This window comes from Acromyrmex echinatior, chromosome 7, assembly GCF_024713525.1.
Source record: "Acromyrmex echinatior isolate Ae372 chromosome 7, ASM2471352v2, whole genome shotgun sequence".
NCBI classification, from domain to species: Eukaryota; Metazoa; Arthropoda; class Insecta; order Hymenoptera; family Formicidae; genus Acromyrmex; species Acromyrmex echinatior.
The window spans coordinates 903645-919736 of record NC_141858.1 but is presented as its reverse complement, the minus strand read 5'-3'; the positions used below and the strand labels follow the sequence as shown (position 1 = coordinate 919736).

General features: G+C 33.5%; 2 protein-coding genes across 4 annotated transcripts in view; both read right to left on the bottom strand.

Annotated features, from left to right (window-relative positions):
- Positions 1 to 16092, bottom strand: part of LOC105144001 (uncharacterized) — a 171652-nt gene that overhangs the window by 62449 nt on the left and 93111 nt on the right. The window contains exon 2 of the mRNA XM_011052629.2: positions 884 to 1073. Coding sequence (XP_011050931.1) covers positions 884 to 1072 — 189 coding nt within the window. The 5' untranslated portion in view covers position 1073. The remainder of the gene's footprint in view (positions 1 to 883; positions 1074 to 16092) is intronic.
- LOC105144014 (uncharacterized) overlaps positions 2227 to 16092 on the bottom strand; it is a 106978-nt gene continuing 93112 nt past the window's right edge. For all 3 annotated transcript variants that reach the window (XM_087407541.1, XM_087407542.1, XM_087407543.1), the window contains one exon: positions 2227 to 15654. In XM_087407541.1, coding sequence (XP_087263667.1) covers positions 14769 to 15653 — 885 coding nt within the window. In that variant the 5' untranslated portion in view covers position 15654 and the 3' untranslated portion in view covers positions 2227 to 14768. The remainder of the gene's footprint in view (positions 15655 to 16092) is intronic.

Sequence of the window (16092 nt, the reverse complement as noted above, 5' to 3'; positions counted from 1 at the left end):
TCAATTTCTTTGTGCAATTTCCGGATTATTCGGCTTATATGGTTTTGCCGAATGAAATCCAGTTATCCGGCTTTATTGGATACGACCCGATATTCGGTTATTCGACAAATCTTCATCTATCCTTGCATCCCTAATTAAAATGTAGTATGTAAATTTTTACGAAAAACATATTGTATCTATTTTGCATTAGAATAATTTACAATTTCATATCTATAATAAGATAAAAGTTCCAACGAATTAAATCAAAAATAAAAAGCCTATGTAGGTTGATACTAGTTGTTCATGTGTATAAAATATATTTAAAAATTAAAAGACGCATTTTGACTTTGGATTTGGATCCTTTTCAATACAAAAATAGATATAATAAATGTTACAAAAGTTAGTAAATAAGTATTTTTTCAAACAGTATTGTGTTAAACTATTGTCCAAATAATTTTACAATTTTTTTGGTAATTTTTTTTATTTTTTTTTTTATTTTCTTGGTAGTTTATAAAATGTTTTTCGTATATTTTAAAAGATTCTTATCTTATTATGATAATATTTAATAATTTGCCAAATTGTCTCACCGTTTATCATTAACATGGTAAATTTTTTAGCGAATTTTGCGGTAAAATATAATAAAAAATATTCTTCGTGTATAAAGTTTAAATCAACTCTAATCATTTTTAGCGCAAGACTAAGATATTAAGTTTCATTGTCCTTATAAAAGAAAAATAAATCCATACGAAATTGAGTCTGTAAACTTCTTTACAACTTCTACTCCATTTACTATTTCTGAGTTTATACTCTTTATAAGTTAGGAAACTATAATTATTAAGTGCCAAGTATAGTTCCTCGAACATTGACTTTAGTCAATCGATATGTTATTACAGTTAATTGTTACCTTGCCGCATAAATAAAGCTCAGGCAAGGGCTCCAAATTGTTGTGCCCATGCGGACTAGGAGTGGGCGGCGAGCCTTGAAGGGGTGGTAACCATTGCCCTCCTAAATAGAGTTGACTTGGCCGCTTCAGCCTTTTTTCTTGCCTCCTACGCTCATGACGAACAGCCACCGCTGGCATAGCACCAATCATCCTAATTAAACAAAAAGCCAGCACTTTTATGTATACTATTCGTCAAAAGAAAAATATGGTAATTGCCGAATTCCGTAAACATGACTTACCAGAATTAATTAACAGAGCACGATATATCTATTAACAAACGGTTTAATTGAATCTAATATTGGTTTTTCAATATTAAATTGCAAAGTATTGCAGGCGAATACATTTATATATATATACATATATATATATATATATATATATATATATATATATCGTGCGTTATTATTTATAATGCCTTTCTTTCATAAACGGACTACACAAGAACTAAAAAAAGATATTTGCGCACTTCGAAATAATTTCACGCGACATAGAATACCGCATGCAGATCTTGAATATTTTTCTACTTCTTAAAAAATTATTTTAACAAGACTAGCAAATTCGAAATCGAAATCGAATCATCCTTAAATAGCAAAACCTAAATAACAGAAATTTATATTTTATTTCATTCTAAAAAAATTTGTTAAAAAAAATAATTAAATTAATAATATTCTTACTAAATATTATTTAATTTCAGCACTATTTCGAGGCCACTGCTTTGTGCGAATTATCAAAATATCTCCGAATCTCTCTGTTTAGCAGTATTATTTTTTATTTACCGACGATAAACGTTTCAATAATCTATTAAAAAGAAGAGCATTATAAGAGTAAAACTTTTTAGTGGCGCGTAGCATTTTGCGATATGGACTGACACCGGCTTACTTTTGCACCAAATGCATTATGAACTTTGGTGACCTCGGTTGACCTCGAGTCGGTCGATACGTCATTGCATCCACCCTCCGGCCTGCAGTCGATGCAGCAAGTTGCAGGAGGTCATTCCAGGTAGAAAAAGAAAAAACACTCGGATACATTTCGACTCTATTTCGTACTTATCAAGATTTATCGTTAACGAAACAATAACTCTAGCGAGCTGTCGTCTGACTAAAAAAAACTAATCGGAGATCAAGATTCTTTTTTCTCCTCCCGATTTGAAATACCAATGTATACAAGATAACTCAAACATATAATCGACTGCGGTCCGAAGCGAATAAAAAACCTCATAATAAATAAATAAACGCGCATGAATAAGTAATAATTCAATTCGTAGAATGGAGTGGGAAATTTCTAAAAACGTAGAAGAACAATCATTCCTTAAGAATGAAGCATTTCATAATTTATTCTCGAAAAATTCGTGCATCAAGTTGTATATAAGTGGTACAATAGAGAAATCGCAGTAAGAAAAGCTTTTAACTTTTTTAAGATAAAAATTGTAACTATCGTAGTAATCATAAAACAGCATTGATGTAATAATTTCATAGTAAGTAATAATTACAACAACGGTCTTCTTATTGTGCAACGATCTTTGTAATATTGACTTTATCTTTTGCAAATACACGTTTTCACGCGGGGCGCACTAAGTAGATAAAAATAGCGCATTGATAACAGAGTACGATATAAACGATAGTCGCGTATATCGATCTCATCTCTCTTATATCATGTCCCCTATAATTCCGACCCTTCAAGTAAAAGTATCCTTACACGTCATAGTAAATTTCGCGATAAATATAGTAATATCTCTAAATCTCTTCAAACAGATATCATCCATCATTTCTCGCTACGTTCCGCAAACATAGGGATGCAACAGATATCCGGCAAATATCCGATATCCGTGCTATTCGGCCTATTTTTTATAATCCGGGCGGATAATTCGGCCGGATTGTGAAAAAGTTATTTTCTACAATTTGAATAGAAATAATTACGCATATTTAAAATTTAAATTTTCAAAATATTTTATATGGATATTTGACCTATGGTAGAAATATATAAAGTGTAGCATTCCCGTGGATGCGCAGTCATCGCTCTACTCAAACAATGGGATACGTCCTTCAAAATGCACACGAAGGAGCACGATATAGTATGAAGTCGCCCGAAACCGTGTGCCGTGTCCGTATCCATGTCTTCTTGATTAGTCTTTGCAGTTTGCGAGTTTAATTCAGTTTAAGGTATTTCTCCGGCTACAATCGCGCTAGAAAATTAATCGCGTACAATCTACGAATATGCCTCTCCATTCATACTCTCTGAAGAGAGAAATTTTTGAGGCGAACGTACACACGCACGCATAAAACATATGTGCGAAAAGAAGAATTTTATCAAATTACAAATTTAAACTACTCTAATTCAGAAACGGCACCGCTAGGCCTCCCCATTTTTTTTATAAGGTTTCTATAATATTTCTACATTACATATTTTTTTTTTAAATCTGTAGAAGATTTTTGCCGCAAAGTATTAAAACATTATTTCGGCAAGGTTTGATAGAAGTTTACGTAATAAAAGCTGAAACTTTGAAGGCGAATATTTCTATTTCAGCACCGCTAAGGTCTTTAAAATTTTAACCATATATAAATAAAATTATTTTAAACATGACATCCAAATTTCAAAAAAATCTGTAGAAACTCAATTTCTTGGAGAAATACTTTAATTCATTTGCAAAATAAAACTATGCCATGATACAGTGTATCTCTAATTGTCGAAATGGATCTATTAATCCTGCAGCAAAGAACGTAAAATATTTTACATTTCTAAAGAAACCTGAAATTCGACAACAGTGGCTCAACGCGTGCCAATAATAGCAAATAATAAGTTTATTTATAAACTCAATATACTATACTACTACAATAAACTACACAGTACAACATTCCCTCTCGTGAAAAAATCAAAGAGATTCTGAAAGTAGATGTAAAAAAAAATATCTGTGTCTCAGCGTTTTCACCAGATCAAAACGTTTTTTATGCAGCCATTTATCGTATTTGTTTCATATTGGTTTTTTTTAGAATTGTTTTAAATTATATAATAAATTTTTAAATAAATAATTTACGTTTTTACATGTGAAATTATGCAATGAGTCCGAAACAAAAAAACAACTGAGAATTATTTTTTTCATATATTTTCAAATTTTTGTATAATAATAATAATAATATAATTATTATAAGAATCTTGATTGTTTGATTTGCCATTTGTATGATTCTGGTTTTGTATCACAATAAATCAATAATATTCACCAAGCATGTGTCTGATGTCTTTTCTTTTGAAGCGTTTCTCAATGATCGCAATGTCTTGGTGAAAGCGTTCCTCACTGAATTCAAATTTGGTGGAAAAAAAATCCAAATGATTGTGAAGAAAGTATATTCTGAGTGAAAATATATTTTGAGTGATATGTTAATTTTCATTGCATGAAAAGCTGAAATCATTTCAGCAAGTTTCTTTGTAATTGTCAGCTTTTTTATTGCCCAGAAAATTTTCGATGTCGCTTTGTTTAGGTCGCGACAATGTCGAAGTAAGTCAGTACCGAGATACGGGTATACTTACCTAGCATTTATTTTCTCTTTAAATTTTTCATACAGGAAATCTGTGCTGTACAGTATTATAAAAAGACATTTGATGATATTTAAAATGTTAACGACTTGCTCTGGTAAGACACGGATATTTTTTTATATATACTGTCAGAATCTCTTTGATTATTTCATGGGAAGAAAAAAAATCGATTTTTTTCGTATTGTGTAATAAAAACAAATAATTATTGTCGCATTATGTGTTCTATTATTTGATATATTTGTATTGTAACAATCAAAATATATGTAAAAGTTATTGGTTGTATGAAGGAGACATTACTTTAGAATCTATAACAAATTTGATGATAAAAGTAAGTCAGTTATCGCTTCGTTCGGCGGTTATTACTTGCAATTGCAGCGACGATGTATTGTATGTAATGCCATTTTCAATTTCATGCTAAGCCCCTTGCATATTGAAGGAGGTATTTCATTGGCGACCCCCACCATACCATACAGCCAGGATGCGTAATCTGACCAATCTATAAACGACATACTGTTTCTTTAAATACTTTTATATTTAAATATTTATTAACATATACATATTAACACACACTCGATTATGCAATCGGAATTTTCGCAATCGAAACAAATCTACGAGGGCAAGTCAATAAGTTCTTAGAAAATCTATCAGAGGTCACGCGTAGTGTCATGTCACATTACTTTTTGACAAATAGCATCTTTCAGCTAATTACTATCAAATTTTGAGCGGAATTCATCGCGTGATTTCATTTCTGTAGACGATTAAAACGAACCTTTGTACTTTTTGCAAAATGGAAAAAATGAGTTTCGTGCAATAATCAAATATATGAAAGATTTAACGCCGAAAGAAATCAAAGCCGAGTTGGATAATGTTCATAGCACATCTGCACCAGCGCTTGCGACTGTATACAATTAGGTGAATGAATTTAAACGTGGTCGTACATCCACATGTGATGCACCTCATTCGGGATGTCCAATTGAGGCTGCTAGAAATCATCGATAAAGTCCACGATATTATTTTGACTGATCGACGAGTGAAAGTGCGCGAGCTTATTGAGGCCACAGGCATATCACATGGCACAGTTATTATTTCAATTTTGTACGAACAATTGTGTATGAAAAAGCTATCGGCAAGATGGGTGCTGCGTTTACTCACTGTGGACCATAAGCGCGACCGTGTGATTTCAAAACAATGTTTGAAAATATTTCAACGTAATCCAGATGAATTTCTGCGTCGATTCATTACTGTGAACGAAACATGGATCCATTACTTCACACCCGAGAACGAAGGAACAGTCAAAACAATGGACTTCACCAAGTGAACCAACTCCGAAGAAGGCAAAGACCACGAAGTCGGCCGGAAAGGTGATGGCCACAGTTTTTTGGGATGCATACGGTATAATTTATATCGATTACCTTCCGTCGAAGCAAATGATCAATGGTGATTACTACGCAGCCTTATTGGACCGTTTCAACAACAGTTTTAAAGAAAAAACGTCCTCATTTGAAAAAGAAAGTGTTCTTCCAAGACAATGCACGGGTTTACACGTGCCCGCCATGGCCAAATTCAAATAAATTTCACTACGAATTGCTTCCCCATCCAGCACATATTTAGCCCCCTGCGATTATTTCCTGTTTCCAAATCTGAAGAAATCGGAGAAAAGAGATTCACCATCAGAGAACAGCTCATCGCCGAAACAGAGTCTTATTTTAAAGAATTGGACAAATTATATTATTCGGACGGCTTGAAAAAGTTGGAGATTAAGTGTATCGAGAAAGGAGACTATATTGAGAAATAAAAATGAATCAATAAAAAAAAATGTGTTTTACTATGTTTTTCTAAAAACTTATTAAGTTGCCCTCGTATATCAAGCCTAATGTACATAATACATAACATAAGTTAATGATTAAATTAAAATAAACTTCTTTTACGTTTATTTTTTATTTGTATATTATATTTTTGTTATATATTATTTTTTAAATATTTTAAGTATTTTATATTGTTCATAAGAAATATAAATATTTCTGCATTATTAGGCAATAATTTGTTTCTATATTTTCTGTATAAATATTAAACCTTTATAGCATACTTATAATGATTTACATTTTAAAAAATCTCTTTTTATTATAAAAAAAAACAGGTAAATGTATATTTTAGGTGATACCTCACCGATTTGAATATCATTTAGATACGTTGTAAGGGAGAGTGATTTCCCGCAAGAATTAAGTGGGAAACAGCATTGATCTAGGAGATATAATAAATATGCAGAGGATGCATATTATAGAACTTTAATTTATTATATGTCCCCACCTCCCACCCTGTCAAGGGGCACACGACTTTCTATACAAAACAAGGTCCACCTCATAATCAGATAAACAACCCTTATTTTTTTTGGGCAGACATTCATTATTTTATTTTAAACAATAAATGAAAACACGGACAATTAAGAGCCTAAATTCGCAGTAATTGGAGCGATTATATCAACATATATTTCTCAGTACTACATATATATAACAAATACCGAACATTTCAGCTTAATTCAAGCCATCTTCAGCAGTCTAATATAATAAAATCTCTTGATGAATAATTCCAAACATTTTGGTAGTCTTGTATATTACAACTTCCTCAATACAATTTAAGTCGCAAATCAAAGTAATCGAATGCAGCAAGAGAGTCTCTCAGATTATCAAATCTGAAGTATGTAACCGTCATTTAGCTGTTAGACTAAGTGCAAGCTACTGCACTCCATAACTGCACAATGAAATACTATAAATTAATCATGATCGGCAAAAAGAATATCACAACACCAAGCATCTTCAGCGACATTTTATTTTATTTGTTATAAATTTGATTAATAACTGGAGATGGGATGGATCTCCTTTCGCGTGGAAAGTTGTATACCCCGACTTTACTATGAAACTTTAATTTATTCTATCTCCTAACCAATATCGTCTCCCACTTAATTTTTGCGAGAAATCACTCAAGACACTCTCTGCTGGATATAATACCGGATAAGATCGGATATCCGGTTATCCAACAAATCATTATTCGTTGCATCCCTATCCAGTGAGAAATGACAATGGAATCGATGTCGAATCAACGTTGAATTTGATTATTTCGATGTTGAATCGACATCGTTTTGATGTTGATTCCATTGTCATTTCTCACTGAGTAGTTTCAACATCAAAACCCGAATGAACAAAAGCGAAATATCACTTCGCCTTTCGATTCATCTTTTCAACCATGTTTAAGATTTTCGTAAGAATTCAAAGATGCAGCGGTGCGAGGAAAATTCATCGAGATACAGTAAATTTGTTCACGAAGTGAGCATTTCGGTTTCGTTTGTGCCGTATGTACCAGCGATACTTTCATAACTTCGTTTTCAATCATCCACGTTTTCAATCATCTCTTCTCAGGAAAACGGCGATTTTTCGTTATCGTAAGCTAACGACTAATGGGCAAGACCATTTACAACGGATGCGACGCATGCGTGCGTAAGATGAAAATTCCTATCATCATTTGAACCTCAATCTACTTAAATTTAATCAGCCTTCCTTTAACCTTTGCCTCTATATTTTAAAGTGTAACGATTTTTTCAAAAAAATGTTTCCCAGCGTTACGTTAATCCTAAGCTTTAAGCGACTTGGACAGACCTCATAAAGTTTTGAGCTTAAAGTAAAGGGTTAAAGACTTATTATACACTTATTGTAGATTAGAGTTAAAGAGTTATATAAGAGAGTCACTTTGCAAAATTGATCAATCAACGCAATGGCAATATACAGCAATTAAAATCTATTTCGAGCTACATTTCCATCGTGCAGTGTGTATCCTTCTTTCTCTCCATATCTTCCTTCTTTAATTAATTCTTCAGATTCATTTTCTTCAGCGGAAATAATGACGGAACGATAATTTTCAAATTATGAACAGTAACTGAAAAAAAAGGCAGTAACTGAAAAAAAAGGCTTTGGCTTTCCTTCGGCGAGCCAAAGTTTAGAAAGCTAAATTGATTACGCTTTATAAAAAAGTTCTACATTCTTCAATTAAACTTGGAGGAAGTTTAAAAAAATTCTAAACTAACATTTAAATGCAGAGATGAGTAACGCTGTAGAAATTGGAAAGCTATAATAAATTATCTCTTTATCCTTTGGTACTTTTAAGGGAAATGCTGAAGAGAAATCGACTTTTCGATCAGTCAAAGAATCTATCGTTGAAAAATAATGCACAAGTGGCGAACATCTTGCGCAAGTTAGATGTAAATTCTGCGAACTCTAGAAATTTCTCTGAGATTATTCCTATAACAAAAAAAACGTCACAATTACATCACAACAATTATGGTTACGTTATGGTGATGTGCAAATGTCTATATACATGTGTTATCTTGGCTGTGTTCTAAAATTGACTGCCAGTACTGAAAATCTATAGAGCATGTAACGTAAATTGTAGCATTTTTAGTGGTAATAAATTTGAAAGACAGCCTTTATTATGACAATTTCACAGTGACATCATATTTTCTTCCTGACTATTGTAACTCTATTGTGATATAAATGTGACCCTTTGCTATGAGGGTATGATCCACTTGATATTACACTTTGAAGTATTCTTTAATTGGTCAATTAGTAAATTTCTTCCTTCTGATTGATTGAATGCCTAGAAGCATTTTTAACGTTAAGATTGCATCTTGAAGACTCCGAGTGGCCGAGTCCGAAATGAATGAGACAACAGATAACTCTATAGATAGACTTGTCTTCTTCAAAGATGATCTTACCTACGCATCGGAATCAATATATGGCTCATACACTTGCTCAAATATTAAGAATTTTGCAACCAATAAACGTGCGCATTTGCACACACGGCACTACATATAGAGTAATAATTGTACCACTTATTTGAGGATTTATTGAGGACATGTTTGGAGCAGATGTTTCTCCAGTGGATATATACGACCGAAGAGGAATTTGTATGCTTTGTAAATCTATCACGATAAACAACGAAATTACGAGATCGAGATTAGTACACGAGTAGTTCTTAAGTATTAAGAAGATACATATTCTTAGATTTTTATTTTGCGAGGGAGACTTACACGTTATATATATGTACATTACATATTTTATATACACACATATATATATATATAATATATATATATATATATATAATATGTAATGTATGAATAAGTAAGATTAGTTCGCGATTTCAGCCTTTTAGTCGAGCAAAAAATGAACGAACGAACGCGCAAATCCAGAGATTGAATGAAAAAGCTATACTTTTTCGAAAAAAACGGAGAATAAGGGAGACCAGGGCAAGTTGTTACAATTTTGGATTATCAATTTTTTCCGTACTGTAAACATTTAAATTAATGAATACTTATGCATTGTTTACATTTTAACTAGATAGTCAATTTTTTTCTGATTTGTATCTGTCTTTAAATACTGAAAATTAAGATTTACTATCAGTAGGTAAATTATAACAACTTACTGTGGGATAAGTTGTTACATTTACAATATCACTTGAAATATATGTGTATATATATATATGTATATATATATTAGGTGCGCAACTAAGTTCTCGCTGTTATTTTGATGAAAATGCATCAAAATAACAGCGAGAACTTAGTTGCGCACCTAATATATATATATATATATACATACATATATGTATAAGCAAATTCAAAACTATAATGAAATCAAACACGAAATACTTCATACGGAATATTTATTTTATAATATAAAATTTAAAAAATATATTATTAGAAAATTTTTTTCTTTAATTAATTATTAAAGTTAACGTTGGAAAATCATAAATAATCAAAATTAATATTACATGCATTTGCTACTTTTCTCACAGACAGCCATCTTTAACTTCCTTTACTGCTGTCGCATACGTTTCTACATTTATAGATCCTCTGTTTGTCTTTTTTTGTAAGATCGTACCATTCACAGACTTTTATAATTAAATTATTGACTTAATATAATAAAAAGAGATGAACTTGATTCCGAGTTGTCCTTATTTCAGTTCATACATATGCATATGTATACGTTTGAATATCGCATAAATTTATGTGAAAACACTAACGTCATTATCTGTGATTTATACATGTAAGAGTGAATACAAATGGCGCTGTCCAGTATTATCTTCAAATATGGAGATGAAATAGGCAATCTATTTATAAAAGTCTGTACATCATTCTATAGACGAAAAAAAAATAGTTTTGAATAGGATAAGTTGTTACACTGTAATAACCGGCCCCGATCGAAGTGTAACTTACCCCAATCTTTCATTTTCAATTCGAAAAAATACAAACGAAAACTACATATATCGATAATACATATATCAATTCAAATAAAATGTGTTATTATAATCAAATGTATATAAAAAAAATGTATAAAAGGATAATCACATATCTCTAACTTATACAATAACATAAGCGATACAATGAAATATTTATTTTTAATAGTGAAAATCAAGAAAACATACTTAGCTTCTTCTAAAGTTCAAATATGACGGGTAAACTAAGTGAAGTTATTGAGTATTGTAAGAATCATATAAAAATTCATAAAAATGTACTGCCACCTGTGACAACTAAAAAAAGTAACTGTAACAAGTTACTCCGTGTAATCACTTGCCCCGGTCTCCTCTACTTACGATCACAGAGATTTGGGGAAAACAGTTTAATTGATCCACATAGTTAACATTCATCTGTACGCTCGCGCATGTACGTTAACACACAAATACAAGGAGTATATGAAGGATTTATATGAAGGAGAGGAAAGATGAGGAGGAGAAAGAGGGTAAGAAATCAAACTCGAATATTCGTCCTCGTCAAGATTATTATCAAAGGAATACGTAGTGCACATTATCAAAGGCATTTTTGCATGACATTTAACTTGCAGCTAGTTTAAAGGACGAATCCTAAATATCTTGAAACTCGAGTCAAGTCTAATCTGAGAACGATCTTAGCTTTCCTTTTTTAGGCTTCCTCGAGCCGAAAGAGCTCTTTCCAATGAGATTTCACGTGATCGAACCTTTTTCTAAAATTTAAAAACTTTTTAAGATTCTCGAGATGTAGCTCTCAATTTATCCTAATTTGAGCTAACCGGCCCCGATTTAATCGTAATAAATTTCGCCTTTTCTATTCGCGTATTCCCTCATAGTGTTTCTCTCTCTCTTTCTCTCTCTCTCCTCTCTTTCATTTTTAAATTTGCAAAAGGCATAAAAAATTGTACAATCGAATACATAATGGGATCTGTTAAAGAGTAGTAGAACGCTCCGCGATAACGATAAAAACAGCATGTATAAATACGCGGTACTTGTGCGTGGATATAATGGAGTAATATAGTATAATGTATAGAGCACATACGCACACGATACCGCTATCGAAAGAACATTTTCAATAGAATTAATTCATCTGTGATGTAAAATGTGTAAGACGATTAATTTCTCTTTTCAAGATCACAGAATAGTAGCGCCCGAGCGATATTTCACTTTGAAGAGAGATATACGAGAATGAACGGCAAAATGCGCGTTCTCCGTAAATAACTAAGTTCATCAATTTAAGTGAAATCACACTTATACATGTACGCACATGCATTCATACACATATCTAATAATAATAGAGAATTGCGCGCAACATCGTTCACCCTCCAGAAATCTCGCCGATTAAAGCTAGTACGTGTGTTACGTGTAAATAAATGTTTAATATATTATAAAAAAGAATATAGCATAGTATAAATTATCAAATAGCTTAACAATACTGCTTACGCCAACAGTCACTGGACGAATAGTTGCAATAGTGTTCTATTCGACACGCTGGAATTCGGGCGAATTCTCCGTAACACACATGTATACATATCAATTGTATTATATTTTCGAAGTTCGAAGAGAACATTAGCGCTAAAATATATTAAAATCAAAATTTGGAATGTCATTGTGAATGTTGTCGAAACATTCGGCCATCCAGATTGTAGAGATCACCTCTGTCAAACTAGCTAACTAGGACTAAATGAACAGAATCGAAAAAGACCTTTTGAACTATTTAGTGTTTATTTTGTGCTAATTTGTGTTACAAAATATAATTATATCGGCACATTTTATATCGCTTCTATTGTGAAAATTGCGACTAATTCTGCTCGTGGCGAAGGGTACTCCACTTTTAAAATCTTGTAGGAGTCGAGGTTTCCAAAGAAACGGCAGGAGCACAAAATCTAAAACTTCATATTTTGACGATATAAATTATAGCAGTTCTATCAAGGATATTTTATTTTTGAATCCAATAGGCTAACTTTATAATAAGTTAACAAAATCACGAGTTTCTTCTAAATACAATAGTATGTAGTTACGAAGTTATGTTTTATACCACAAAATCAGTACTATACATACTTTCTTTCATTTTTCTTTTTTTTTCTTTTTTTTCTTGTCCTACTTCATGTTAAGTTAGTAGCATCACGCATTTCTTCTAAATGGCATGTGATACAAAATTGTTCTTTGCAGCACAAATTAACACAAAATGAGTACTAAATAATTAAAAAGATATTTTCCGATTCTGCTCATTTGATCCTGCTAGCTTGACAAAGGTATAAAGATCTTATGTCTTCGGTTCGAATTGCACAATATGGCGCATAAATAATTTTTTCATGTCTAATGCTATACGAACGATGATGTTCATTATAATGTAAATACTAATTTTCATAATCTTATAATGAGAACAACCTGCTCAATTAATGATAAAAAAAGAAAAGAAATAACAATCGCATTTTTACACTGCAAATTCAAATGACTTTAAAATATGTGTGTGATATTAGTTTTCAGTGTACACTGAGAAAAAAAAGTTGCTGTTTCAAAAAAATATGAGTTGATTCAACTAAATGTAGCGATCACAGATTGTCAAGCAAATATTTGTTAATTCAAACAAATAATATGTTTTAAATTTTAATATGTTTTAAGATTTTATTAATCTAAATATATAAATATTTGAACTAAATAATCATTACGAACTAAACGCATTTAGCCAAATTAACAGCTTTTTTTTTCTCAATGTAAAAATAATACTACATTACACCCACATACAAAAATGAATGTACTACATTTAAGGCCGTTATTTTAATTTTAAGTGAAGCTTAAAACTCTTTCTGTATCTGTTTCTTTTTTACTTTAACTCGAGACAGATAGAATTTTAAGTCCCGCTTAAAGTCAAAGTGACATTGATGCAACTGAGCCTTAAATGTGTAGTACACTGAGAAAAAAAGTTTAACTTTATTAAATGCGTTTTATTCGTAATGATTATTTAGTTCAAATATTTATACATTTAGATTAACAAAATCTTGTAATTTAAACCATGTTATTTATTTGAATTAACAAATGTTTGCTTGACAGCCCGTGACCGCCACGTTTAGTTGAATCAATTAATATTTTTTTGAAACAGCAACTTTTTTTTCTCAGTATATAGAGTGATTTTTACAAAACAAACGAAATTATACACATATATTAAAGTTACATTTTACATATTTGCGGTGTATGGCAAATGTAATTTAGAACTCGATGTTTAGAAATAACTATTAAGGGATAAGAGGATCGAACTTACACAGGATAAGTGAAAAATGCATAAAGAATTATCGTAATATACGCCGTTACTTATATACCTAATAATAAATTTTGTCTTTTAAGTAGAAACGATTATTTCCAACGAGTTATTTATCGAGTACTTCCTAGTATACATATATCTATATAGAATACGTTTTAATAGCAAAGTCGTTTCGCAAAGTTGTGCTTCTTTCTAATGATATAATCTCCAATATATTCTTGGTCCTTGAATTCGATTCTTCGATTTCCTATCTTCAACGGTCGAGTGTGTTATACGTTTGTTCGTGATTATGTGTGTATGATTATCGAAAGTTTCGCTTTTCAAATTCTCTTCGGAAGTTTTCCTCTCGAAAAAAATGTTCGGATATCATGATCTACGTCTCGATTCGATATAAATATGAGGACTGTCACGTTATGCCACGTAAAAGTCGCTACTTAATCCACGCGGAGATTCCGTCTTCTCGGGTCTGCCTGTTTTGATTATCTTGCAGCGCCACGTTTCTTTTCGCTTACTTTCCTTTTTTTTTTCAGTATTGCGTTTCCTCACAATGTCATTACTCATTATATGATTTGCCCGTCGAGAATGATTTGCGGGAGAATGATGTTCGCTGACTGCGGAATTTCATTCCCAAGAATATTGCAGTCGGAAGACGCCGATAAGAATGGATTGAAGATAACTTTTCCGCGTGTTCGCGTTATACGCTTGTTGTGTGTCGCTCCTTTCATCCTCTTTCGATCCTACCATCTAGATCTTAGAGACGTAAAGCGGCCGATGAACCTGCTGCGGGTTTCCATTCTGCTTCGAGTATCGCGCATTTTGCAGCAACTCTCGGGTCTCGCTGGGCGAGCTTGGGCTGAGACTATTAGTGGTCGAGGTCTCGACACGGTCGCTGATGATTTCTTCCTCGGTAATCTGCTCCAGGTACAGTGCCGACTGGACCGTCGACTGATTGTCGTCGTTGATCGCGACCTGCGGCGTATACGCCGGCGGTGGGCTCCGTGGCGGCGAACCGCCACCGTCGACCTTGCCATTATCCTTGATCTCAAGGCATGTGTCCGATGACACCTGTCTCATCTGTTTCGCCCGTCTGGCGTGGCGAGTGGTCAGTCCACCGGTTTCTACATCCCGCTCCAATCGATGTCCTGATCGGGATCTGGTGAGTTGCCGTTGTACGTATTCCTCGAGATCGTCCTCTTCCTTCTTCGCGATCACACGATTCAGAACAATCAAGAAAATACCGACTAGGATTGCGAACAGGCCGACTGCGACCAACTCGTTCCACCAGCCGCCAGATGCTTTAGTGCCCCAGTGAGCAAGGTCTCCTGGCAACAAGCCGCTCATCAGCAGGAAAGCGCCCAGTACCAGGAATACCACGCCGATGTGCAGCATTCCAATCGAAGTAACTACCTTCGTGTCCAGCATACCCTGGCCAGCCGCACGCGCTCCGCCATGCATGCCCTTGTGATGCCTGCCATGGTGGTCCAGCGATCCAGTCGAAGCTCTAGGCGATGTCAGGCCGCTTTCGCCCGATTGCGCGCTATAACGACGCTCGCGCGCGCGACGCTGCTCGTCCCGACGCATTCGCTGACGCTTGATGGCCAGCGCCGAGTGCAATCCAACCGCGTGCATCCTGCAACACCGGAAAGATAACCCTTTGGCTCAGTCAATCCCGCTAGTCAATTTTCTTCGACGAATTTCTACTCCCGCAAGCCTATCTCTGTTTCCACATCATCATCGCGAGATCATTTCTTTTTATTTTCTGACAATTTGTTGTCATTGAAAAGCGCATGCCACCCCGATCGATGATGATATATTTGATCTCGCGATGTTGCGATCAGTCGAAAAACCGAAAGGAAAGAAATGCCAGATCAGTCTGACTGTAAAATCACTCATTATTTTGAAACAGGCAAAGTGTCGATAAAGCAATCTACATGCCTGCTCGCAACGAGCAATGTGGCTGAGCGATTGAATGAGCACAATCGCATATACATTATGACAATTTAATCAATCGACATCACTACTGGCAATAAACGGGCTGAAGGAAAATTCGTGTTGATGATTTTAAGAT